This window comes from Diabrotica virgifera, chromosome 7 (assembly GCF_917563875.1).
Source record: "Diabrotica virgifera virgifera chromosome 7, PGI_DIABVI_V3a".
Lineage (NCBI taxonomy): Eukaryota > Metazoa > Arthropoda > Insecta > Coleoptera > Chrysomelidae > Diabrotica > Diabrotica virgifera.
The window spans coordinates 36,782,761-36,810,365 of record NC_065449.1 but is presented as its reverse complement, the minus strand read 5'-3'; the positions used below and the strand labels follow the sequence as shown (position 1 = coordinate 36,810,365).

The 27,605-nt window shown below is 33.9% G+C and overlaps 1 protein-coding gene across 1 annotated transcript in view; it reads left to right on the top strand.

Annotated features, from left to right (window-relative positions):
• The first annotated feature begins 270 nt into the window (after positions 1-270).
• LOC114329698 (protein sister of odd and bowel) overlaps positions 271-27,605 on the top strand; it is a 48,124-nt gene continuing 20,789 nt past the window's right edge. Inside the window, exon 1 of the mRNA XM_028278883.2 lies at positions 271-1,359. Within this exon, the coding sequence (XP_028134684.1) occupies positions 593-1,359 (767 nt within the window). The 5' untranslated portion in view covers positions 271-592. The remainder of the gene's footprint in view (positions 1,360-27,605) is intronic.

Here is a 27,605-nt window from a genome sequence, read left to right as displayed (position 1 = left end):
ACCAATTTTTTTCTGAAATTGCCCAGTATTTACTTTTGACAATGCACTAGCAGCTAGCATATTTTATACACTTAATACGGCCACAAATAATAACAACAATAATTATGAAAAACATACATAATAAAATATCGATGAACATAACAGAACATCCGACATCGCCCAGCTCTAACCGCGATTCATCGGTTTTTATTCCTCGAGTAGACGTTAACAGTTAATAACACGTTTTCTACTTTCGACTAATAGCAACAGTCCCTCAGAGTTCTTCTCGATGGTCCTTAACTCTCTTCTAGATGGCGCACAAGTGAAAACAGATGAAGAACGTTTTAACAGCTACTATGATACTTGCTTAGTCGATGTTCTACTGTTTAAGCATAGAGTGTGCGCGTCGCGCGTTTCTGGTGACAATATTACGTTTTCACGAAGAAATCTAACGACAAAATATCAATATTTGTGAATGATAATGGGATACAAGAGCACAATTACATGAGGTACGTACTCTATTGATATCTTTGCAATATGCCGACATAGAAAAAGACAGAAAACAAATAAACTCACATACATCAGCTGTCTTTGTTTTTGTCAGAATTTCACAATGCAAACATCACCGGATAATGCAAATCATGAAGATAAACGACAAATGTCACCTAGTAAATACACAGAATTAGATAAAAATATAGCTACAGCCCTCTTACAAGAAAATTTAATACAAAGATCAATACAAAATGTTGCTTTATCGCTGCAAAATGCTATGATGAGTTCGCTACAACAAGCTGCGTTTTTGCCTGTAAACTCAGCCGCAGCTGCAGCTTTAAATCTTCAAGCTCTTGAATCGTACCTAACCTTACAAAGACTGACCAGTGTCTCAACGACCAACAACACTGGAAAAATCGATATTTTAAAAATTGCCGCTAGCACGGCGAAAATAAGTGAAGAAACCGTTGGCACCAGCGAAGAATTAGTAACTAATACAAGCCTAACGGAGGATGTAGACCTCGCTGAAGAAGTAGAAGAAGATTTAGCATTACTAGACAACGAAGAAACGTTAAGCAATGCTTCGGTACCATCTTCACCGGTAGACACGACTTATCCCAGCTTGATTCTAAATTCCATGTTTCAAAACCCGGAAAACTTGTTGGTTGGATCGTCTTCTGCAGTGACCACGACTACAGGAGCTTCTAGCAATAGGCAGAAAGGAGGTGCGAGACCGAAGAAGCAGTTTATATGTAAATTTTGTAATAGACACTTTACGAAAAGCTATAATTTACTCATCCACGAGAGAACACATACTGATGAGAGGCCGTATTCTTGTGATATTTGTGGGAAGGCGTTCAGAAGACAGGATCACTTAAGGGATCACAGGTAACTTTCTTTTTTACAATATTTAGTCTATGATATACATTCTAAATTCAAATTTGAATATATTACTTCATTATTAATGCTGATTTTATATGAATATTTAGATATATATTTACTTGTCTATCTTCCCACTTAAATATCTGTGTGACAGCGTCAAATATTTTTGTTTTGTGCTGGGTTAATTTTATTCAATTGTTGTTTATATATGCATAAAAACTTTAAAAAGAATCGTTAACATCCAATTCATCAATTACAATTAGGTACATACAATTACATTAGTTTAATATTGATATAAATACATTGTTTATCATATTTTTGCAACAATAAAAATTTTGGTATATAATTATGATTTTGTAATATACTTGGGAGCTATTTTGTTAGCTTCCTTCTTCATTGGGGTTGCCTTCTAATAGAATATATTTTCAAGTTGCATATACCGGCATGATTGCGCCATTGTTTTCTTTCTTGTTTTTTTTTGTGTGACTTTTTTTTATTTTGCTTCCTTATAATATTTATGTCTTATCGTAATATTGAATCGTCTATGTCTATGACTTTAGCCTTATTTTGACTTTGTCAGCTGTTACCTTTCTACTACATATTTTATTTACTGTTTTTGTCTACTGTCAATTTTGATATATTGCTATATTTAATTCATACCTCTCAGAGTATTGCAGACTCATGAATAAATTTTCTGAATAGTTACAACTTACAGATCTTTAAATTTTGATAGCTTTTGTAATAAAATATACAATACTTTAAAATAGAGAAAAATGAAGTTTTTAATGATAGTTCTTGATTGTAATGTGCCTTAGATCATGAATTAATTCGGCTTTTATCATTAGATATTGCACCCATATTAATTTTTAGTTATTGTTTCGTCTTCTTAAACCTAAAGTTTTCACAATATTTTATGTTTGCATATATATTTTATTACATGAAATACCTAGGTATATGTCATTTAGTCCATTGAAAAGTTACATTTAGAATTATTGAATTTTTCAAGAGGACGCAATAATTGTATTCTTTTTATGGACAGGAGTTCGGTATAAGCTTAATTTTGTGGGGTCGCCACCCTTGTCCTCCGGCCGCCATCTTGGAAAGGGGGTGCAAAGGGTATTCGCGTTGTATCTCATAAACTAGCAACCATATAAAAATTTTTATTAGATATTATTTGTAGAAAATTAAATTGTCTACAACTTTATTCATATTAGTTTTTATCAAAAAATGGAAAATAAAAAAGTTATAATATGAATTAAAAAAAAAATTGAACAAATCTTTTTTTGGCCGTAAAATGACCAAAATAGGCAAATGACGGTTTTTGGTCATTTTACAATAAAATGGTATCAAAGCAATTTTACAGAGGGTTTTTTAACAAATTATTTTCACTACAAAATTTTAATTTAATTGATTAAGGGAGCGTTCAAGTATTACGTAACGCGATTTTTGAAGATTTTTGACCCCCCCCCCCCCCCCCACGTAACGCACTGTAATGGGCGTTTAACTATTACGTAACGCAATTTTTGAAGAATTTTGAGCCCCCTCCCCAACCTGCGTTACGTAATACTTGAACGGTCCCTAATTTGGTTTTTACAACCCTCTGAAGATGACCGGGTTCTTGAATACTCATAAGAATACGATAAAAACAAATCATTAGGCTTAATTTTCTATTGTAGATATTTTTTATTCATAACACTTTAAATAATTTTATCATTTCCTTAATATTCCTATGTCATTAATTGATTATCGACCCTTTCCCCCACCACAAAACTTACCACACCTCATGAGCTTGCGTCGCACGGAAAAGCACCAATCGACAGAGATGAAGTTTGATAAGAGCGCCGTTCCAACATTATCCCAAATAAATTTCTTGGTAATGAAAAAGCAAAACAAACTTAATCGACCTTCTCAAAACTGCTCTATTAGAAGTGTCTATTATGTGGCTATCGTAACAGAGGACATTAACATTCTTGTCTTGCTCACTGTATGAGGAAGAAAGCAGTCCAATGATTTTTTTTAAATTTTCAAAAAGGTTGAATCAATTATAGGTACTGTACTTCAAGTTTTAATGACGACGTCATTACAGGAAGTTGCTGCTCGTCCATGCGCTTTCAGAATGCGACACAACATCAGCAGCTAACAAGATCACGGAACAACATTATTTCTCAGTGAGAAAGTTGAGCCATATCTGCTCACTCTCACTGTCGTTGGCGAACGTCTTTTCGTCTCTTTATTTTATGGAAATAAAGTTGATTCATCGCTTTCTCCAACACAAGTTGCAACCTGTTTCAACAGTCTCCGAGTTTATTACAAAGTCGTGGCTCGGCAAACACTGCGATTTGATAACTGGGGTTGGAAAAAGCGTGAAAATATTTGGATACCACTTCAAATTTTCAAAAGGAAGCACCCCGAAACTTCTGAAATTAATTTTCTGTAGACGCAAGGTGGAAACTGTGGCTCTGTTCTGTAGTTCAACATGTTCTGGTTAAATCTGCGGTAACATCGAGGAACTCTCAAAATTAGTCGAAAGAAATGAATTCGAAGGTGAATTACCCCAATGCCGCCAATTCTAACTGCTGTTCTTCTGCAAACATTCACCTCCGATACTGAATTAGATCCTAAACCTCAGCCTGGACTACAAAGAAAATAAAAAAACAATAACTGGAAAACAACTTTTTAAATATAAAATTATGCAAACTTATAGGTCTGTATCCCGCGTATGAAAAAAAAGTTGATTAATAGCAAGCTGAAAATTTGTTAAAAGCTTAAGGGTGTCTAGTCGGATAATCTTTGATATATGGAAACACTGTAACAGGGGCAGTTTTAATTGTGGAACAGGTTAAAAATTTGGAACGGTCAGACCACGAAAACGGCACATGTATTTTGTCCGACAGAACAGACTTAAACTCTCCGAATAGAGATTAAACTCTCATGCAAAAATGAGACTGCTATTTATCACCTGTCATAATTCCTGTCATTTGACATATTCTACATGTTCCACTCATTAAAACGCCCATATTGGTGATAAATAGCAGTCTGATTTTTGCATGAGAGTTTAATCTCTGTTCGGAGAGTTTAAGTCTGTTCTGTCGGACAAAATACATGTGCCGTTTTCGTGGTATGACCGTTCCAAATTTTTAACCTGTTTCACAATTAAAACTTCCTCTGTTCCAGTGTTCCCATATATCAAAGTTTGTCCGACTAGACACCCTTAAGCTATTAACAAATTTTCAGCTTGCTATTAATCAACTTTTTTTTCATACGCGGGATCCAGACCTATTACTTGTTCAAAAATCCTCTATAATATCGGTCCGATATTACTTTATTGTAAAACAACCAGAAAATAGTTATGAGGCAAAAAAATAAAATTTGTTCAAAACTTTTTGTTTTTGTGCATAACTTTTTATTTTCCAGTTTACGAAAAAAGTAGATTAACTAAAGTTGTAAGACAATTTAATTTGCTAATAAAATTTTCTCTAGTGTGTGTTAGTTACCACAGATATTGCACGAAATTCCTTTGCAAAACTTTTTTTCAAGATGGCGAACAGGGGACAAATGGAACGACCCCACAACCTTGAGCTTATACTTACCTTACCCCCCCCCCCCATCAACACATCAAAAAATAAAATTGCATCTTCTGAAGCATGTAGGTACGTTAAGTTCTAAAAAATGTAACATTTTAATGAAAGTAAGTACTTATATATATTACAAAATTAGTGTAAAAAAATCAGAATAGCTAAATGGGGAATTGTACCTACATTTAAAAATTATGCTAGGGTACCAGGAACACAATGCACCCTTTAAGGGTGCAATGAAGTGCAAAGGTTTCTGAATTTATTTAGCGAAAGGCCACACGCGCGATAATTTACGGCGCCGTAAGAGCGGTAAACCCATTGGTAGACTAACTCCTCCACCAATTTTAGATGAAATAGGAGTTAGTCAACCAATGCCTCGTCAGGTTTACTGCTCTTACGGCGCCGTGAATTATCGCCCGTGGATTTGTTTAGTGTGCTGTAGGGATCCATGAAAAATAATTATGAATCTACTCTTTTAAAACTCTGAAAATCATGTTGATTGGAGGAGTTAATTTGGTATCATTTGTGTTATCCAAAAGTTGCATATTTGTGCCGTGCTGGCACCGTATTGGTGACAAACTTTCTAGGCGCTATTGAAGCTATTGCTCATTCTTCCGACTTGTTTCCTAATCACTTGTCCCGAAATATTTTATTGAACCGGTAAACATATCTCCTTCATTGAAAACCATGTCTAAATTAGGTTAGGAACCTTTTGACACCACCATCACAGCTTATAATTCGTTGATAAAGTGAAATACCGACTCATTAGTCAATACATTTTTTTGTATTTTAGATTTAGTATGATAAGATTGATCCAAAAGATGGCATAACCCAGACATCCAAAGTGAAAGTTCTCCTCCAGCCAGCACCAAATTGTTCTATATGGTCCACATAATGTTCACAAAAAAGTCACACCATTTTGAGCGTCGGGCTTGGGGGGGGGGAGAGGGGGGAGAAATTGGTAAGTTCGTAGTTTTTTGCGTTTTTCGTCAATATTTCTAAAACTATGCTGTTTAGCATGAACAACCTTCTATACAAAAATGTTATACATTAAATTTGAAATAAAGATTTCTAATGCATAATCCTAAAATGAACGGTTCCAAAGTTACAGAGGTAGTATAGTATAATTGGTCCAAAAAAAGGCCTAACCCAGACATCAAAAATAAAAGTTTTTCTCCAACACCAAATTGTTCTACATGGTTCAATAAAAGTTACACCATTTTGAGCGTCCGGTTTGGGGGGGGGGGGGGGGGGAGATGGGGGAGAAGTCGGTAAATTAGTAGTTTTTTTTACGTTTTTCGTCAATATTTCTAAAACTATGCTTTAGCGTAAATAATATTCTATACAAAAATGTTCTATATAAAATTTAAAACAAAAAAGGTCCTATACATAATTGTTATAAAAACGGTTCCAGGGTGAAAAGTGGAGGTTTTCGATACTTTTTATATTTCTTGGGCAATTGATGATGATTTTGGGTGGTGAGGTTGACGTTTCTTCAAGGGCTTATCACTAACATACCATCAGCCACTGAAATAGCAAATTTCTATTAATAACACCCAATCCTGTTAAAGAAAATCAGTAGGAAATTGCCCAAAAAATATCGAAAACCTCCACTTTTCACCCTCCGTAACTCTGGAACCATTGATTTTATAACAACTATGTATAGAACCTTTTTTGTTTTAAATGTTATGTAGAACATTTTTGTATAAAAAATTGTTTAGGCTAAAGCATAGTTTTAGAAATATTGACGAAAAACTTAAAAAAAAACTACTAATTTACCGACTTCTTCCCCATCTCCCCCCCAAACCGGACGCTCAAAATAGTGTAACTTTTTACTGAACAATATGTGGACCATATAGAACAATTTGGTGTTAAAGAAAAATTTTTACTTTGGATGTTTAGGTTAGGCCTTTTTTTGGACCAATTATACTATACTACCTCCGTAACTTTGAAACCGTTCATTTTAGAAGGATTATGCATTTTATTTCAAATTTAATGTAGAACATTTTTGTATAAAAGGTTGTTTATGCTAAATCGTAGAGATATTTACGAAAAACTTAAAAAACTACAAATTTACCGATTTCTCCCCCCTCTCCCCCCAAACCCGACGAAAAAAAGGGGGTGACTTTTTTCTGAACATTATGTGGACCATATAGAACAATTTGGTGTTGGAGGATAACTTTCACTTTGGATGTCTGAGTTTGGGTCTAGTTATACCATACTATTTAGCTTCTTTTTCGTTTTTCTTTTAAATTTAAATTTCCATCCTTAATAAGCATCCATCATAATGCGTATGTTTATCTATATCTACGAGCTTGAGCAACGAAATACTTTTATTTCTTTAAAATTCGGCAAAATAAATGTTTGACAGCAGTTCGCACACCGGTTGATTTTTATAACGAGGGGACCAATTTTATGCAAAAATGAATATTGCAAGTTTAACTTTGTACTGCGGGTTTTAGATGACGTCTGAGAAAAAAGGTAGGGGATCGAAACCTTCAAATAGATTCGACATAATCAACATAGTTTGGACGAGTTTTATCAAAAACGCGCATTTATCAATTTCGGGTTCTTTTTGGATTGATGTTGTTATTTATTTCATTTTTAAATTTTTCGAGTAGCTAGATTAGATTCCATTCAGACATCTTCAAACACTTCATTTCCAGTTAGCGAATATAGGCGAGGCAAGGAAGCATTAAACCTAGGAATTTTGTGCAGTAAGATGAATCGTCATGCAACTTTTTGCATTCGATTCGAGAGAGTGTCAGGCAATTTTGTGAACTAAATTGATTTCCGGCAAAAATATTTGTGCATAAGAAAATGCATTTTCAAAGTGCATGTCGAAGAGATGGAAAATGAAAAATTTAGAACTCAGGAAATATTGGCGGAATTGAGTTCAATTTTTATACCTGGGGGTTTTGGAGTTCACTGAACACGAATTTCATGACGACGATGATATCCGAAGTACCTGGTGCCCAGGGTGTAACTCGTCGCCTGGGACGATCGAATAATTCGCAAGATGAAGATTGGATCGAAAAACTGAAAAATACGTTTTCAATATTTTTCAAAAATCTATCGAATGACACTAAACACGACCCCCCACTCCACCCCCTGGAGGTGGGGTGGGGATAACTTTAAAATATTAAATGCAAAACCCCATTTGTTATTGCAGATTTGGGTTGCCTACATAAAAGTAAGCAACTTTTATTCGAAACATATTTTCGAATTGTGGATAGATGTATACCATACCATAAGTATGTACCATTGTGGAATACCATAAGTAAATTATAGAAACGGTCTTATATCCCGAGAAATACACTTCCAAATAAAAAACCATAAAATACGTGTTTAATATTTTTCAAGAGCCTATCGAGTAAAATCAAACATGATCCTCCATTTCACCCCCTTTAGGTGGGGTGAGGAGTAACTTTAAAATCTTAAACAATACGTAAAAATAAGTAACGTTTATTCGAGACATTTTTTCGAATTATGGATATGGCGCTATAATCGGAAAAACACTATTTATTAGCGCCATCTATCACAATTCTAAAAAATGTTTCGAATAAATGTTACTTATTGACGAATCAATCATGACGAATCCAAATCTGCAATAAAACATGGGGATTCCTCAGGGAACCCCATTCCCACCCCACCTCCAGGGGGGTGGAGTGGAGGGTCGTGTTTGATGTTATTCGATAGGTTCTTAAAAAATATTAAACACGTATTTTTTGGTTTTTTGTTTGGAAGTGTATTTCTCGGGATATACCGTTTCTATAATTTACATAATATGTTATATATGTTATATACACAATAATTAGAAAAAATGTCTCGAATAAAAGTTGCTTATTTTTACGTAAATAATCCAAACTGCAATAACAAATGGGGGTTTCCATATAAGATTTTAAAGATACCCCACCTCCATGAGTTGGAGTAGAGGGTCATGTTTAGTGTCATTAGATAGATTTTTGAAAAATATTGAACACGTATTTTTCAGTTCTTCCATCCAATCTTCATTTCGCGAATTCGATCGTCTCGCGAGTTATTCGATCGTCCCAGGCGACGTCCACCCTGGGCACCAGGTACCTCGGAGACCATCGTCGTCACAAAATTCGTGTTCAGTGACCTCCAAAACCCCCAAGTATAAAAATTGAACTCATTTCCGTCAATATTTCCTTTTTTTCCAAATTTTTCATTTTCCATCTCTTGAATATGGACTTTGAAAATGCATTGACCTATGCACAAAAATTTTTGCCGGAATCGAATGCAAAAAGTTGCATGACGATTCATCTTACTGCACAAAATTCCTAGGTTTTAGGCTTTTTAGTACTTCGTTGCTTCGTCTAATAATAAAACCTATTGTTAATTATTTCCAGCTCAGATCTCATCTTCGTTTCTGTTGGGAAATGTTTTGCAAGACTGGCCAAGATTTTTGTTCTGGCCTTTTTCGGAGTGAGTGTTCAGTATTAGACTGTCACTTTCTTCAGAAATCCACTCATGGATTCATTTTGTGCTGTGTCTGCTGCAATTTTGTCCACACCTTTAGGTCCAAAACGGTTGACTTTAAAAAAATATTATGAGACTCTCTTTTTTTAATGGTGTACTCAGCCCATTCCTTTAAGGAACGCACTCCTGTATATTCCTTACCGGGACACCCTGTATATTCCTGATAAGATTTAGCCGTTCTGCTTACAACGTGGTTGAAGTTAACAAACATATTATTTTAAAATAAATACAGGAATACGTAGAATATTGGTAATAAGATCTAATAGATAAACAGGTACTTCTGAAACTTTAAAGTTGCAATTACCTACAAAGTGAGTACTTAACAGGTAGCAAAATTAACACTAACTAGAATTAAATGCAAATTCTGGAAATAAATTTTAGTTCTTATTTTACTTCATCTCGAAGCTAGAGGATACTCGAAGGAATGTTTCAAACTCTGCAAGTCTTCTCATTATAAGAAGATTTTATCGCTGTGTAATGTAATTGTTGAAGCTATTTATAGTTACTTAGCCATTTTTAGTCAATAAAGTTACTTTACTTGACTTTTTCAAAATTAATAAGCATTTCGAGTATTAACAGGAGCAGTTGTTACTAAATATTAATAAGGACAGTATAAAATATAAAACTAATGCTAACTTGCTAAAGGCTGGAGAAGAAAATTTAAAGCCTGAAAAGACAAATAAAATGCAGAAGTGGATGACTTCGGAAGTTCTAGCATTAATTGAAGAGAGGAGAGAAAATTGGTTTCATTTCTACAAAGGGAGAAATGAGCCAATTCAGCGCGTGGAGTTGCTATGGCCAAAGACTGACCTATAAAGGAATATTAGTGAAGCCAACTTCTTCTTCTTCTTCTTTCAGTACCGTGATCAAATTTTAGACGTGAGTAGCTTCCATGACAACTGGCCGATATTGTTCTCCATCTTGCGCGTCATGTAGTAAGTAATTCATCTGCTGAGAAGCCAGTCCATTGACAAAGGTTTCGGAGCCATGAATATTTCTTCCTATCAATTCCTCTTTTTCAGTCGATCTGTCCGTTAAGTATTGTTATAATAATATGTTAATAAGTTAATAAGTTGTATTTATGCTAAGTTCGTTATTGGAGCATTGTCTAGTAGTCTAGTAACTCGATCTATAAAGAATTGAAGATCTTCGATACTTTCAGCCATGATCGCAGTGACATCTGCATATCTGATGTTGTTAATAATTTCTCCCCCGATTCGAACTCCACATTGCCCTTCCAAAGCTTCGTTAAAAATTAGCCAACTTCACTTAGCGATAAAAGTGTTAAGTATGGACGAAGTCAAACAATAAGGCTCGCATGCAATTTTCCCCGTGTTGCCATATTTTAATTTTGAAAAAATATATAGGGAATAATCAGATTCCCTTGACATGCCATTCCTATTACAGCGAGCATTTCATTGGCTAGAAGTAGTGATGAGTATATGACGTGATTATTATATTTGGTGAGATGGTAAATGGTTACTGACGTCTATCATAATATTGAAGGTTATATATGATGTCAAATTATTATTTTCAAATTATATTTTATTTATTTAGTTTATATTTTAACGAATGTTTATAATAGTCTTGTTGTATGGTAGGTTTACTTAGGCTTTAATTTTAAGAAATGTTGCTGGCTAAATGGGAAGAGCTCCCACGGGCCATAAAATAAGAAGAAAAAAAAAATCAGCAAACAAAAATCTTACATAACCTTCTATAGGATAACATGGCTGTGACACTTATATTACAGATTCTTTGTTTCACACTCTTAAAGACAAAGAGAAACAGTGTAGCCGGTAGCTGCTGTGATAAATACATATATTTTTTTATTTGGCAACAGCGCTTTCCTGCTAAACTTGACGTTAGCGAAAAAACTAATATATTAGGAAACATTTTTTGAATTTGTTTGCTCTCAAGTTTGTACCGGTAAGTTGTGATGTCATTAAAAGTATGACGTGCATGCCTAATTGTTTTATTTTTAGTTTAGTCTATTCCCTTGCACAGGCGCGGATCTAGAAATTCATAATAGGGGGGGGGGGCAGACTTACCTCAAAAATATTATATTTTCCAGATTAAGTCATACGACTCACACTTACTCTAAGGGTAACATACACTATATAATCCCAGATACCTACGGTATCAAAAGGATTGATAGACAATTCACGACTATTAATCTCACTGGTCATTCTTTACCATTCTTAACCTTTCTACCATCAATGGGTAGGTGCGCATGGGTTATCTAGTAAAATACAAATGTAGTAATGAAACACAGACTTACTCACAATCATTTAATTATACTTTGACGACCGGTTTCGATCTCTACATTATACAGATCATCTTCAGGTCGGCGTTACAAGTAGTTAAATGCTACAATAAAGAAAACCAGAGTTAGAACATTATCTGGTTGCACAAGTGTTAACAGAAAGCCAAATTCGAAAAAAATTTTTGCAATAAAGGTTTTCAACTGTTGACGTTTCAGAATATTGATACCTACAAATGCACACCTATGAGCTAAAATGCTCATAAGCATATATGAGCAAATGGGTGCATGTAGTTTGTGAGCATGTGTTGAAATTTAAATTATTAACAATTAAAAACAAATTAAACCATTAAGCAAACTTAAATATGCATCCAAACTCAAAATAGTAATAACAAATAGATAGTAATATTGTTCAAACCTACTTACATGCCGTTACAAGGGATGCGTTGCCACTTAGTTGTTATCATATTAATTCGTCCAACTTATGCTGATTGGTTTGCTGGTAGGGTTATACGGTAAACAGACATGTTACGCAGGTCAAAACAAAGTAAATTTTTGAAAATTTTTGAAAAAAAAATTTACTTTGTTTTGACCTGCGTAACATGTCTGTTTACCGTATAACCCTACAGCAAACCAATCAGCATAAGTTGGACGAATTAATATGATAACAACTAAGTGGCAACGCATCCCTTGTAACGGCATGTAAGTAGGTTTGAACAATATTACTATCTATTTGTTATTACTATTTTGAGTTTGGATGCATATTTAAGTTTGCTTAATGGTTTAATTTGTTTTTAATTGTTAATAATTTAAATTTCAACACATGCTCACAAACTACATGCACCCATTTGCTCATATATGCTTATGAGCATTTTAGCTCATAGGTGTGCATTTGTAGGTATCAATATTCTGAAATGTCAACAGTTAAAAACCTTTATTGCAAAAAGTTTTTTCGAATTTGGCTTTCTGTTAACACTTGTGCAACCAGATAATGTTCTAAATCTGGTTTTCATTATTGTAGCATTTAACTACTTGTAACGCCGACCTGAAGATGATCTGTATAATGTAGAGATCGAAACCGGTCGTCAAAGTATAATTAAATGATTGTGAGTAAGTCTGTGTTTCATTACTACATTTAATATGGACTCACATATGCAACTCATTCAATATTAAAATACAAATGTTTATATCTTTATTGTATCGCAAATTGAAAACGTGACTTTTCATGAGATAAGGTTTATACTCAGTGTAATGTATTTGCATTTTAAAATATCATTTTTGTTATTTTTTGAATTGAGAAAAATATTTCCGTTGTTTATGGTTCCACCGGTACCCAAACAAATGCGCCTGCAGATTATTTTTCAGAGAAGGGTGTTTTATTAGATTTTATGGCTTCTTTCAGTTCTTTGGAAGCGGTTGTCGTATAATTTAGAGTTGTACTGATGGCTTAAAGTTTAGAGTTAAGAGAAAAAATAATAAATATTAAAAAAATACTTACAGACTAAATACAATAGGGGGGTCCATGGACCCGTTGACCCCCCCCCCCTGTATCCGCGCCTGCTTACATATTGCATTGTTATAAGCAATTGACCTAAATTATATTCATAAAATACTTTTAAATCATTAATAATAATAAGTTAATACTTATGTCGTCATAAATATTATTCTTTTTTTTTTCATTAGATTTCCACCTATCCTGAAAATGAAATTAATGAAATCAAAACCTTCTTCAATAATTACAAACTTACCCAATAACCTTAGTTGCATATAAAATTATGGTTGTATCTTGTTCATTACTTATTTATTAGTTGTTTCTATGCTATTATATAAATAATCTCCCACAGCTACACGACTATTAACATTGCGTAAAGTTAATTATACTGCACTTAATTTATTAGAATAATATGTACGGAATCTAATAGGCCTGGATCCCGCGTACCAATAAAAAGTTTATTAATAGCAAGTTGAAAATTTGTTAATAGCTTAACGGTGTCTAGTCGGACAAACTTTGATGTACGGGAACACTGGAACAGGGGAAATAGGGAACTTGCATAAATTTTTAAATATTAAAATAATATTAAAAAATATAAAATAACATGATCTTAAAACGCTTGCATGTAAAAAAGACAAATATTCTTAACCCATACGCTTATTACGAGGTTTTGAAAATGCTATAAAATTCAAATTTTTTAGAAGGCGCTTGAACGTCCTTCTATTGGTCTGACGTCACGGACCACAACCGGGCTACGAGTCGAGCCCGGTTACAAACGCGATTAGAGTATTACGGAAATTGTATATAACATTTTAATCGCATTTAATTAGAAATTACCAGATATTATTTGTACTCTTGCATAGTTTTACAATCAGTTTATTTAGTTTCAAAATAAAATTTTTAAATCTTTAGAAATTGCTACTTTTAAGTGCTTAAAACGTATAAGTGATACTATTACTCGCGAGGGTTTTTCAAAAGAAAGCGATTAGGTTATTCTGGGAATTGTATAGCACATTTTAATCGTCTTTAGTTCCAATGCTAAGGGTAAGTTTAATTTAATTGAACTAACTTGTGGATTAAAAATACAATAGTTTAAATATTTACTAATTAATGGAACAGATTTTGCAAATAATCTCGAAGCATTGCTTTCGCTTATGCCAAAATTATCTCCGAGAGACATAAATGTGTGTCCTGTTCTTTTAGCCAAGCCGCACACCAAAGAAACATGAAACGAAAAACATGGAACATGAAACGAAAAACATGTTTCATGAAAAGAAAACACTGCTAAACAAATCTCAAAGTCCGCCTACCAATGAAACGAGTGTGATTCATGCTCAAGACACATTTTTATTTTGGGAGAGTTTCATAAATGGCCGGACATATATTTGTTTAGCAGTGGTTTATTTCCATGAAACGTAATTTACGTTTCATGTTTCTTTGATATGCGGCCTGCCTTATAGAGTTAAAATAGATGCATTGTTTGTGTTTTACAATATTTTTCCATTAATTGAAACGTATACAATCTAGATCTGTATTGTAACTTTATCACTGTACACACGTACACTTCAGAGACAACATTTTAAATTGTTTTACTTTCTCTTCTTTCGCATCTTCATCACAAGATAAAGAATCACTTTCATTGTACCAATAGTCATCACTACCACTATATTCACTATTATCTTCAAACACAGAACATCCTGATTCACTTTTTATATCTTCAAATAATGTTTGCAAGTCTTTTATAGTTGAAGTTCCTGCATCCTTATTATGTATTTTCAATGGCGACAACGCGATTATAACACTCCTTTGAAATTTATACCGAACACCTTTACTTCTGATTTTGATGTGAGTCTGAGTTGATGCATAGTAGTAGTTTTTAAGGTAAAGCTGGTTGGTTTAATTCGGGTGCTGGTTGAACTAAGTTTGTGAAACTAGGATCACACTGTCTCTTATCATCATTGTCCTCCGGAACAGACTTAAATGTAGAAGCGGCATCTTCAAGAAGCTGTCGTTTAACCCTTTTAAGGGCTGATTCCCTCATGGGCTGAGAAGAAGTTCGATTTATGTCTGGTTAACAATCAAATATGTGCGGGACAACACCTGACTTAATAATTTTGAGACCACCCATAATCTTGAATTTATGTATATGTATGGTTATCCATGTCTTGTTCCAACTGCAACAAATAAACAAGTTTAAGTAGGCACATTTCATGAAACGACAACTACCTAATATTTTTTCTTGAAATAGAAAATGTCTTATTTATTAGGTACCTAATTAGATAAATACTACCATCGAAATGATCCTCACAGACATAAAGACCTTTTTGCTACTTTGTGAAATATGCTTTTTATCTCCCTGCATGCCTTTAGCCATTTCAATCGACGTTTTAGTTCTACTGGTAGAGTAAAAAATATTTGTTGGATGTTCTGACAGTTGTGCTTTGGCATTCCGGCACTATACAGGGCATCCCAGACTAATTTAGCCACGCTATATCTCTTAAACGAATAGAGATTTTCGAATGGGATAAAAAGTGATATATTCTACTTGCAATGCACTTTAATATTGCGCACAAAAAAATCATCCCCTAAATATGCATCCCTTAGTTACAACCCCTAACTTTAATTTTTTTAATAGCACCCTGTATATTTTTTTATATTTTTGGATGTGGTCTTTTATCGTCTATTCAACACATTTTTTGAAAATAAAATCGGTTCGTAAATAACCAAGAAACTATCAGTTTATTTTTGTTAATTGTGTGTCCCGGACTAATTTATCCAGGCTATATTTCTTAAACGAAAAGAGATTTTCGAATGGGACAAAAACTAATCTATTCTATTTTTGTAATAAACTTTCATATGGCGTAGAAAAAATTCATCCCCTAAATATTCATCCCTAACTTACAGGGTGCTATTTAAAAAAAAATAAAGTTAGGGGTTGTAACTAATGGATGAATATTTAGAGGATAATTTTTTTCTACGCCAGATTAAAGTGTATTACAAAAAATGTAATAGATCAGTTTTTGTCCCATTCGAAAATCTTTATTCGTTTAAAAAATATAGCCTGGATAAATTAGTCTGGGACACATAATTAACAAAACTAAACTGATATTTTCTTGGTTATTTACGAACCGACTTTATTTTCAAAAAATGTGTTGAATAGACGATATAAGACCACATCCAAAACTATAAAAAAATATACAGGGTGCTAAGTAGAATAGACCACTTTTTGTCCCACTCGAAAATCTCTATTCGTTTAAGAGATATAGCGTGGCTAAATTAGTCTGGGACACCCTGTATAGTACTTATATTAGTATATTACGGAGATTTGTTTTCCATTTTGATAAAGTATATTATACACTAAATACACTAAAAGCAATAATATATAAACACCGAGCAAACAAGACAGTTATTCGACACGCACAACTAGCAATGGCAAAATGCATTCAGTGCAATAGCTCACCGAACGGGCGGACGAGAACGCAGTGGTTGGTGACGTCAGACACCAGCTCGCGCTTTTGAAGTTGTTTGAAACGGAAATTTGGGGCGCGGAACTACTATCAGTTGTTGTACGTACACTATTCATTGTTAAGACGTAATATTTTGAATATAACATTTTTAAACATAAATTAACAATTTTATGCAAACATATTTTTATGTGCAAGTTCCCTATTGTGGAACAGGTTACAGGTTTTTATTGTGGAACGTCAGACTACGAAAACGTCCCATATATTTTGTCGGACAAAACTTCCAATTGATTTGTTACCCTTTAACTCACATGCAAAAATCAGACTGCTAATTACCTGCAATGTAATACCTGTCATTTGACATGTTCTACGTGTCGGACTTATTAAAATGTCTAACATATTTGTCGGACAAACATTTTTTCATATATAATATAAACTTTGCTATTGAATAAACTTAAAAACAACCTGCTAGTTTTCACAATCATAAACTTGACATGATGGCACGTTTCACAATTAAAATCACGTTCCACAATTTAAGACTTCTCCTGGATCAAAGTTTGTTCGACTAGACACCGTTAAGCTATTAACAAATTTTCAGCTTGCTATTAATCAACTTTTTTTGTTACGCGGAATCCAGGCCTATAACAGAATGGAATGAATTAACTGGAGATAAATCATTGTTGGAGTTAACTACAGAGTATAATCGGTTTAATATGATTTGGCAATTATAAGAATAAATATAATATAAACAAAACACTATACAATTATATTATGTTACTGGATCTATTAGATTATCCTGGTATAAGACAATTTATACAAGGTGTCCCTAAATTCTGAAAAGATAACAAGAAACATTGTAAGTAAGGTCTCAAGGCGCAACTGTCAAAATAGAAATTGAAAAGAACCATAAAATGTCAACAAACGAATTATGTTTCTCTGGAAACATAGCTCGAGGAGTATGTATATCTGAGGGAACATAATATTAGTCCTGTCGCCAGGGGGGGTACAACGGCCTCGTTAATTCAGATGGACTTACCCAAGTTTTTTTTATGTATTTTGACCCGTAGAAAACGAATTTTTTGGGTAACAGTTGATCCGGATGTCGATAAGATTGTTATAGACCAAGAACTTGAGGAATCAAATAACAGCGATTTTTGGCAAAACAAAACAATATTTTGTATTTTTTGGGTCATTTTAAGCAAAAAATATTTCTACAAGTTTTTTAGTAGGATGCAGAGTTTTCGAGATAAACGCGGTTGAACTTTCAAAAAATCGAAAAACTGCAATTTTTAAACCCGAATAACTTTTGATTAAAAAATAAAATAGCAATTCTGCTAAGCGCCTTTGAAAGTTCAAGTCAAATTATGTCGGTTTTGATTATTTGCATTGCTAAAAATTTATTGTGTTATTGTTAAACAAAGCTACAAACAACTAGTGCGTGAGTGATGTTTCTATGATTTCTCATTTAAAATCGAACGAGTAGGTAGAATAGGTACTAGTGCAATCAAGACTATTTCTACGTTACATGCGTTAAAACGCATGTAAAAGCACGGGAAACCCTACGTGTTTATAGCTTTGTTAAACAATAAAAAAATAAATTTTTACCAATGCAAATAATCAAAACCGATATAATTTGACTTCAACTTTCAAATGCGGTAAGCAGACTTGCTATTTTATTTTTTAATCAAAAGTTATTCGGGTTCAAAAATTGCAGTTTTTCGATTTTTTTAAAGTTCAACCGCGTTTATCTCGAAAACTGTGCATCCTACGAAAAAACTTGTAGAAATATTTTTTACTTAAAATGGCCCAAAAAATACAAAATATTGTTTTGTTTTGCCAAAAATCGCTGTTATTTGATTCCTCAAGTTCTTGGTCTATAACAATCTTATCGACATCCGGATCAACTGTTACCCAAAAAATTCGTGTTCTACGGGTCAAAATACATAAAAAAACCTTGAGTAAGTCCATCTGAATTAACGAGGCCGTTGTACCCCCCCTGGCGACAGGACTATATGTACACAACCAAACTTATATGGAATCATTTGATATTTCTTATTATTTCATGCGAATTTAAAAAAAAACGAACGTACGAAGTCAAACAATATTTATTTTAAAGCAATTTAATAACAAATACATAACAATTAAATAAAACAATAAAGTATTTAAAAAACAAATTGAAGCTAGTTGTTTTAAAATCAATAGCATACACAATTTCTATGTAAAACGAATAGTAGTCTAGGCGCCAGAGGGGTCACCGTGTCATATTCAATTCTGATGGACAAACTCAACGGTTTCTTATGGATTTTGGGCTGTTGATTACGAATTTCGAGGGGGGATTTCGATCCGAGTGGTCAAAAAATTGTTATAAACAATTTAATTGTGTATAAATTGTTTATAAGGCTCTGGCTCATAAACTAAAAGAGATAAAAAAATGTTTCAAATAAAATTTGTTCCCTAATAAAAAACGAAGAAAAAACCGTTTACTAAACTTAAATCTAACAATTAGAACTCAAGATATTGTAAAATTAGTGCACAACGCAAATTGCAAATTGCAAAATAAGTATTTTTCGAAGCTTTATCGAACGTAACTCGGCTTTTACGCATGCAAATAAGTCTTAGAACATGTCGTTGTAAAGCTTAATTAACAGGCTTCCAAACAAAGTTTGTTAAATTACTTGATCTTCATTTGTTTTAAAGTTATACCCGTTTGAAGTTACAATTTTCTTTAAAATATTGTACATTCATTTGTTTATAAGGGTTTCAAGCAAATTTGAGCTATAAACATTTATACTTTAATGAACAATAATGATAGAAAAACTCAAAAGGGACAATTTGAGGTTATGAAAATGTTCATAAGTTTATTTTTGGCCAAGATGTCGATATTTTAATGGCGCGCGCTATGAGGCGCAAGATCGGCTCACCGCGTAAAGGTTCACGCGCTAACTTCTCGATGCAAATTATAATTTCTATGTATACATACGTTATCTTCATTTTTCATTTTTGAAGATCCTAATAAAATTTTATCATATAATTCTTATAATTAAATCATCATACTGTACCTCGTATCACCTTTCATTCTATTTACATTGTCTTCTATTTTTTGCACTAAATGAGAAAAAAACATTAAAAACTAATATTTCAGAAGTATGTATAACTAAAAAGTAAGTTGATATTATTTATTACTACTATTTTTACAAACTTTTTTTTCATGCATCTGCAAATCTGCATAGAGATATAGAGGGAATATCAGCTTTTTTACATCTGCATAAGTTCTTAGCGAAATTTTAACAGTTACATGGTGGTACAAGTCTGTTCTTGTAGGCCGTAAAACTAAAACTTTTTGAGGCTTCAGAGTCTAATTATCTAATATGATATCCATATAAAGTGGATCTAGTTCTTTTGCAGCATCATCAAGGCCCGTCAATTGTGTGTATGCCGCCACATCATAAATGCTCGTTTTATATGCAATGATGATGCTGCAAAAGAACTCGATCCATTTTTATATGGATATCACATATTGGCTCATTTTCATGCGTAGAAGCTGAGTTACGATCGATAAAGCGTCGAAGAATACATACTTACTTGACTGTGAGCCAATCTTGCGCCTCATAGCGCGCCATTAAAATATCGACATCTTAGCCAAAAATAAACTTACGAACATTTTCGTAAGCTCAAATTGTCCCTTTTGAGTTGTTTTATCATTATTGTTAATTAAAGTATAAATGTTTATAGCTCAAGTTTGCTTGAAACCTTTATAAACAAATTAATGTACAATTTTTTAAAGAAAATTATAACTTCAAACGGGTATAACTTTAAAACAAACGAAGATCAAATAATTTAACAAACTTTGCTTGGAAGCCTCTTAATTAAACTTTAAAAAGACACCTTATAAGGCTCATTTGCATGCGTAGAAGCCGAGTTACGATGTGTTAAGCTTCGAAAAATACTTATTTTGCAATTTGCAATTTGCATTGTGCACTAATTTTACAATATCTTGTGTTCTAATTGTCGGATTTAAGTTTAGTAAACGGTTGTTTCCTCGTTTTTTATTAGGGAACAAATTTTATTTGAAACATTTTTTTATCTCTTTTAGTTTATGAGCCAGAGCCTTATAAACAATTTATAAACAATTAAATTGTTTATAACAATTTTTTGACCACTCCGATCGAAATCCCCCCTCGAAATTCGTAATCAGCAGCCCAAAATCCATAAGAAACCGTTGAGTTTGTCCATCAGAATTGAAAATGACACGGTGACCTCTATTTGGCGCCTAGACTATAATGTTTATTGTTTTTATTTATTTTTTTTTGTTTTTTTTTGGTAGTCAGTGTTATCACCTCTAGTCCTTGTGCAAGCTTCAGTCTGCGTGGACATGCTTCTAATCAAATTATCAACACCGTAGATATACCGAGAACTACGGAAGTTTTGATGTAAATTTGTCTTCTTGCATAGCCTCCTTGATAACAGGTAGACCTAGAAATAGCGGTATCAGGGGATGGCAGGAGACAGATTTAAATCAAAACGAAACCGTCTATTTTTGCATTTTTAAATTATCAACATTTTGTTGTGGTAGGTTTCTCCATTCTTCAAGAGCAGATTGTACTAGCCGTGCGGTGTTTTGTGGATTATCCCGGCGAGCTCTATTTCTTTTAAGCATATCCCACAAGTACTCTATAGGGTTAAGTTCGGGTGAGCAAGCAGGCCACTCCAAACAAGGGATACCTTCTGCTTCAATGATGTCTCTAGTCACTCTGATGGTATGTGGAAGTCCATTAACATTTATAAAAATTAATGTTTTTCCTGTTGCACCTCTCCAGAGCCCAACTACAGGTTATCAACATACCTGTGAGCAGTTAAAGTTGATTGGATGAAAATTAAAGGAGTTTTTTTATGGATCACAATTCCTCTCCAGATCATTACACTTTCCCTTTTATATTTGTGAACAGATCTGACAGTTTTCGTTCTTGCTTGTCTTCCTCGACCTCTAAGTACACGATTGCGTGGGTCATGTGATTTTACACAAATCCTGACGTTTTCTGAAAATAGCACATTTTGTCAATTCCCAATGTTCCAGTTTTGGTGGAGAAGACACCAATTTAGGCGATCAATCTTGTGCTGCCTAAATAACTCGGGAACCCATAACTGTCTCCTGCTATCTACTTATTGGCAAGAACTCTTCTTCTTAATTCGTTCCAACTGAATTGTTACACCTGTAGCTTCCTAAAGCTGCCTTTTAGAGCTGCAGGTGAGAAATGGTTGGGTGTCTTCCAGCTGATTGGACAATTAAACGATCGTGGAGAGCCGTTATTACTTTTGGCGACTTTTCCTTGCTTTATTTTTGAGGCTTTCCTAGTTCCTGTTACCTACCATAGGTTTTGGACAGAACACCCTGTGTTACGCCTAGCTCTGCTGCTCTGCAGCTATGTCCCTCTGAGAACATTACTTGCTGCACAAGACCAATAATAATCTTTCCCCGTTATAAGTTCTATAACCCCACATGAGGCATATTTTCGTTTTTGGACGCAAACGTTAGTTTATTTATTTTCGTTCAATTTGCAACTCAAGCAAATAACCTATACCGTACCGAGCTGTACTATCTGATTGTCTTATCCATTTGTTTATTTTCAATAAAAACCTTTTTTCTTCGCAACAATAACAAGTTTTTTCAAAAGAAATAAATATTGCTTTGCAATACATGGTGATTTCATATAAATTTATTTGTGTGTATATACGAAATGAGGACGTGCGAACAACGGCGGATCCAGCAACCTTGCAAGGAGGGGGCAATGAAATAAAACTTTTCTCGCCACTCGCGTACTCAGATTCTTTTTCGGTATGGGCTGTTACTTTATTTTTCTTCATGTACCATGTCCTTTCAGAACGTTGGTTACTATCATAGCTGTCTTAATTTTATTCACTGCCACCCTAAATTAACCACGAAGTGCTTTTTCGTCCTGGACTGCGTTTGCCTTTTATTTTTACTTGCATAATATTTTGTAGCAGCCTATATTTGAAACTTCTCATTACATGTCCAAAATACTCCACTTTTCTCTTCTTGATGCCTTCTATAATCTCAGCAGTCTTGCTGAGACGTTCTTTCTTTCTTGCGTTTCTTGCTCTAAACTCGGAGACAAGTTTAGAATCTTCTTTACCCAAGATACTTTTAAAATTCTTCTATAGAACCACATTTCGAAAGCCTCAAGGCGATTTAGGCGAGTATATCGATTTTATCCACAGTCCAAGACTCGACACCATACAGTAAGACCGAGAACACGTACTCCTACAGTCGTAGGAGAGGAAGACCACAAAAACGATGGTTAGACGATATCAAAGCCAAAATGGGAAGAAACTGTCACCAAATACCACTAAACAAAGAAGAATGGAGAACTCATGGAGAGGCCTTTCTCCAGGAGTGGTTGCAAACAGGCTGAAGAAGAAGAGAAGAAGATGAAATATCAACTGTTTGAAGGAATACCTCTATCTTACAATGTGCCGTGCTTCAGAAAATACATAGGCTGGTTATGTAGTGAGAAACGCGACCAAATGAAAATTCTGGTAGAAAAATCCCTACATGAAGCTGTCCATCTGGTATAGGACCGCAACCAATGGAGACAGTAAGCTAAAATGGTGATAGTTAAACAAACCTTTTGGTTTTACTTAGCATTGTACAGAAGTTGTACCATTCATTGTGCAGAAGCTGGAATTTTGAACCCATGCGTGTTTAACTTTATCTTGTTTGCAGCAACGCATAAATGCTGCACATATTATGTGTTGAACCAGGTACTGAAGTTCTTTAACCAGGGTGTTCTTCGACCTGGAAATTCCAAATTGTTTTCTCTACGGGATGGCTAATAGGAGGACATATCTCGATTCATTTTGCGTAAAGAATTACTGTAGCTTTCGAGATTTGATTTCCTGTAGCAAGAAGGCATGTGTCATCTGCAAAACGTATTTTGCGGCTATTTATTGAGATATTTACCTAAAATTCTTTAGTGAAGATGATTATTAATTATTTTGCTATTGGAATTAAAAAAATGTTGCAAGATACAATCACCATTTTTTTTATTATGTGTTGTGTCTCCGAATCCCAGACCCACACTACGTATTCTTTACTTCTTTACAGAATTTATATTCAGATTTGAAATAAAGTATAGTATTTTATGAGGTTTGGAAATGAGAATGTCTTATGGCTTCTCCAAATACGGTTTATCTCTAACTGACGAGCTGTTACTTGTATCACAAACTGTAAATTTTTAAGTAACAAGTAAGATGTAAATGTAAAATGCAGTAAATTATTTGTCACACTCGAAATTCAAGTTGTAAAAATGATAAAATTTTAATTTGCTTATTAAAAACCTGATACCTTCCAGCCTCAGTGTCTGACATTAACATAAAATATCTCTTAGAATGGTACAAGTATTCGGTATTTAGAGTGGGCGTGAACATCACAGTCTTCTGCCATTAGTAGTTTATGTTCCTCCCTGAAGATTGTTCTGTGTTATGTAATAATGAAAGTAAGGTGAGAATCTTCTGATTTTTCTGAGGCAAACAATTAGTTGAAAATGTATACTTGTGACTTGTATACTTTTCACGGAGGTGTTTTAGCTACTTCGTGGGTGAATGAACAACGAAAAGAGACGAATAATTAATGGTACAAATTTCACAAACAATATAATAGTTTTAACATCTACACTACTCAACAATTTAAGTGGATAATTTTAAAATTCCTAAAATTAACAAAAACAATTTTTTTAAAAAAAATTGCCTGTACTATACTCTATATGCTATCTTTATTGCCAATATTTTTTGCATGTGGTTTTTTTCTCCCTATTCTTATCGGCCCTTATCTCGTACAAAGAGAGAAATGTTGTTCAAAACATGAATATATCATTCGTATAAAAGTGCTTGTATTGGCTTTACCAGTTGTCAATAAGCCAAGAAATCTATTTATCACAAAAACATTATGCCGCAAAGACGTTTAGAACTAGTGCAGCTCGAGCAATTAGTTCGTTGGATCCAACAAGGCATAACTCAACATGAGGTTGCTATGAGGCTAAATGTGTCGCACAGTGTGATAAGTCGTGCATGGAATCGGTATGTAGCAACTGGATCTGCAACATACAGGCATGGAGGAGGAAGAGAACGATCTACATCTCGTCGGCAAGACCGTTTTGTAGTTCTGACGGCAAGAAGAAACCCAACATTCACGGCTTCCAGAATTAACAGTATCTTCAGGCATGCTACTGGACGAACGATTTCCAGTCAAACTGTCAGAAGACGGTTACATGCATCATGCATCCAATTTAACGGCTAGACGGCGCGCTACTCATCCACGACTAACTAGGGAGCAGCGTGCATGCAGATATCACTGGGCGATGGAACACTGCCAGTGGAATTTCGAAAATTGGAGGAATTGTCTCTTTACTGACGAGTCCAGATTTCGTTTGTATACGAATGATGGCCGAATATTGGTGTGGAGGGAAAGAGGACAGCGTTACAATGAAAATCTGAGAGTCCCAACCACTCTTTTTGGAGGTGGATCCGTTTGCGTGTGGGGAGGCATATGTTTTGACGGTCGCACGGACTTAGCCGTCTTAATTAATGAGACAATGACTGCTACACGATATCGAGACAGAGTCATAGTACTAATAGTTGTTCCATTTTTTGGTGCAATAGGCGAACAATTTGTTCTGATTGATGATAATGCTCGCCCTCACCGTGCGAGAATTGTCAACGAGTGTATAGAAGCTCATAGCATTACAAGAATGGAGTGGCCACCGTGTTCACCTGATATGAATTTCATTGAACATGTTTGGGCCGAAATGTCTAGGCAACAAAACAGGCTCCTTCAACCGCTCCAAACCTTCGATCATTTGTCCAATACATTACGCGCGATTTGGGAACGTATACCGCAGCAGTTCATCAATAATTTAATAAGAGGTCTTCCAAATAGAGTTAGAGCGCTAAGGCGACACAAAGGTGGACCCACACACTATTAATTTTTCTTTTCGGGATATTAGAAATTGAGCAGGAATAGAAATTTTAGGTTGTTAATTTTACAATTTTTGTTTATTTTCTATTTTTTTTTTCTTAAAGAATTTTTTTTTTCGGTTCATCTGTCTGTATGAAAATACGAAGTAAAAATAAATCTTTATTTATATCACTCCATTTTTCTATTTGACCTTATGAACAAAAAATAAAATACACATTTTCATAATATCCACTTAACTTCAATTGTTGAGAAGTGTATTTCATATTTTTTTATTTAGTTTAGTTAACAACCAAACTGTTTAATATATTATTTTATTAATATAACTGTTCATTGTTAAATGGTATATTTAACCTTCCTGAGCTATAGGTATATTTGTTTAAATATAAGTCTTCTTATTCTTCTTAATCTTCTTCTTTTTGTGTTCACATAAAGTGGTCTTCCCCACTCATCGTCTTCCTATTGGGGAACCGTTTCTCGCCATCCTTACTATTCTATTACATAGTTGTCATTCGGTTTATGTGGTAGTTCCGTTCTACTCTTTTGATTTTTACCCAGTTCTGCCCTGTTAAGGTAAACGGCAGTAAGTGACATTTTTGTCAAAAATATGATATTAATGTGTTCTACCTAAGTAGTAACTTCTCTTACTTTTACAAAGGGTTTGGTGCACATTTATAGTCAACTTATACCAGAACTACCAATGGCAAAAAGCAGTAACTAACAAAGTAACTCTCAATGTGATGGTGACGGACAGTATCCAACGTATTAAATAACTAATTACTGCTGTTTGCCTACACAGAGATCTGGAACATAATTTTTAATGTGAATTTAAATGGCAGTATCTGCTTAGTAAAGTAGATAGGTACTGCTATTTTCCTTCACATTTGTATTCAAAGTTTGTATTATTATCATGACATACGACAGTATATTCTCAGATACTGCCATTTAAACATCACCTGATTTAACATCCGTTAAAATAAACACATGACAGAAAATAAACAATAAATTCCTAGTAAATTGCGCGATAATTGTAGAGGTGTCCCTACGCAAAAGAAACAAGGTATAATTTCGCAACTGTGCCCTCTCATACCTGAAAACAGACAGCATTTTTGGCTTTCAAAAAGAAGATGACATAGAAGACTTAATAAATTTTGAATAGTTTTTTCAATATTATGTAATATGTAATTAATTAAGACTTTTTTCTTTTTCTAATGTGAATTAAATTTGATTACACTACCGCTTTATTCTGCATTTTTGTTTTATTTTTAAAACCGATATTTACATAAAGCTGACAATTCTACATTTTTGCTTAAGAAAACAACTTCATTATTAGGGCAACAAGCAGTAACTGCTGAATTTTCAGCCAAAAAACAAGTAACACAATTATTTGATTTGTCAAAAATTAATACATATTTTTTAATGTTTTTTAACATTTTTCTGCTTAAAATTAAAGAAATAATAAATTGTGTGAAAGAAAAAATCTTAAATTACAAATAACTCAAAACCATTATTTCGGCACTTACTGCTTTTTACCTTATCACGGCAGAGTTATTCTCCACCTTGCTCCGTGGTATATTTGTACTTGTATAGTATTTTTACTACAAAAACGTTATTACGTAGGTCAAAATTTTTGACGTAAGAGAACTGTCAAAACATTAGAATGTGACTTTTCATTATTGCTATTATTTATTATAAACACGGCAATAATGAAAAGTCACATTCTAATGTTTTGACAGTTCTCTTACGTCAAAAATTTTGACCTACGTAATAACGTTTTTGTAGTAAAAATACTATAGCTCTGTCCCATAGTGTCTTACCATCGAGTTTTCAAAGTGTTTTCATCTCTGTTGTTTCAAGCATTATTTTTGTCCTCTCTGTGTCACGTCGTGTTTCTGCCGGGTATATATCATTATTGGTCTGATGGCTGTTTTGTAAATTCTGCCTTTCATTTCTTTTCCGATATCTTTAT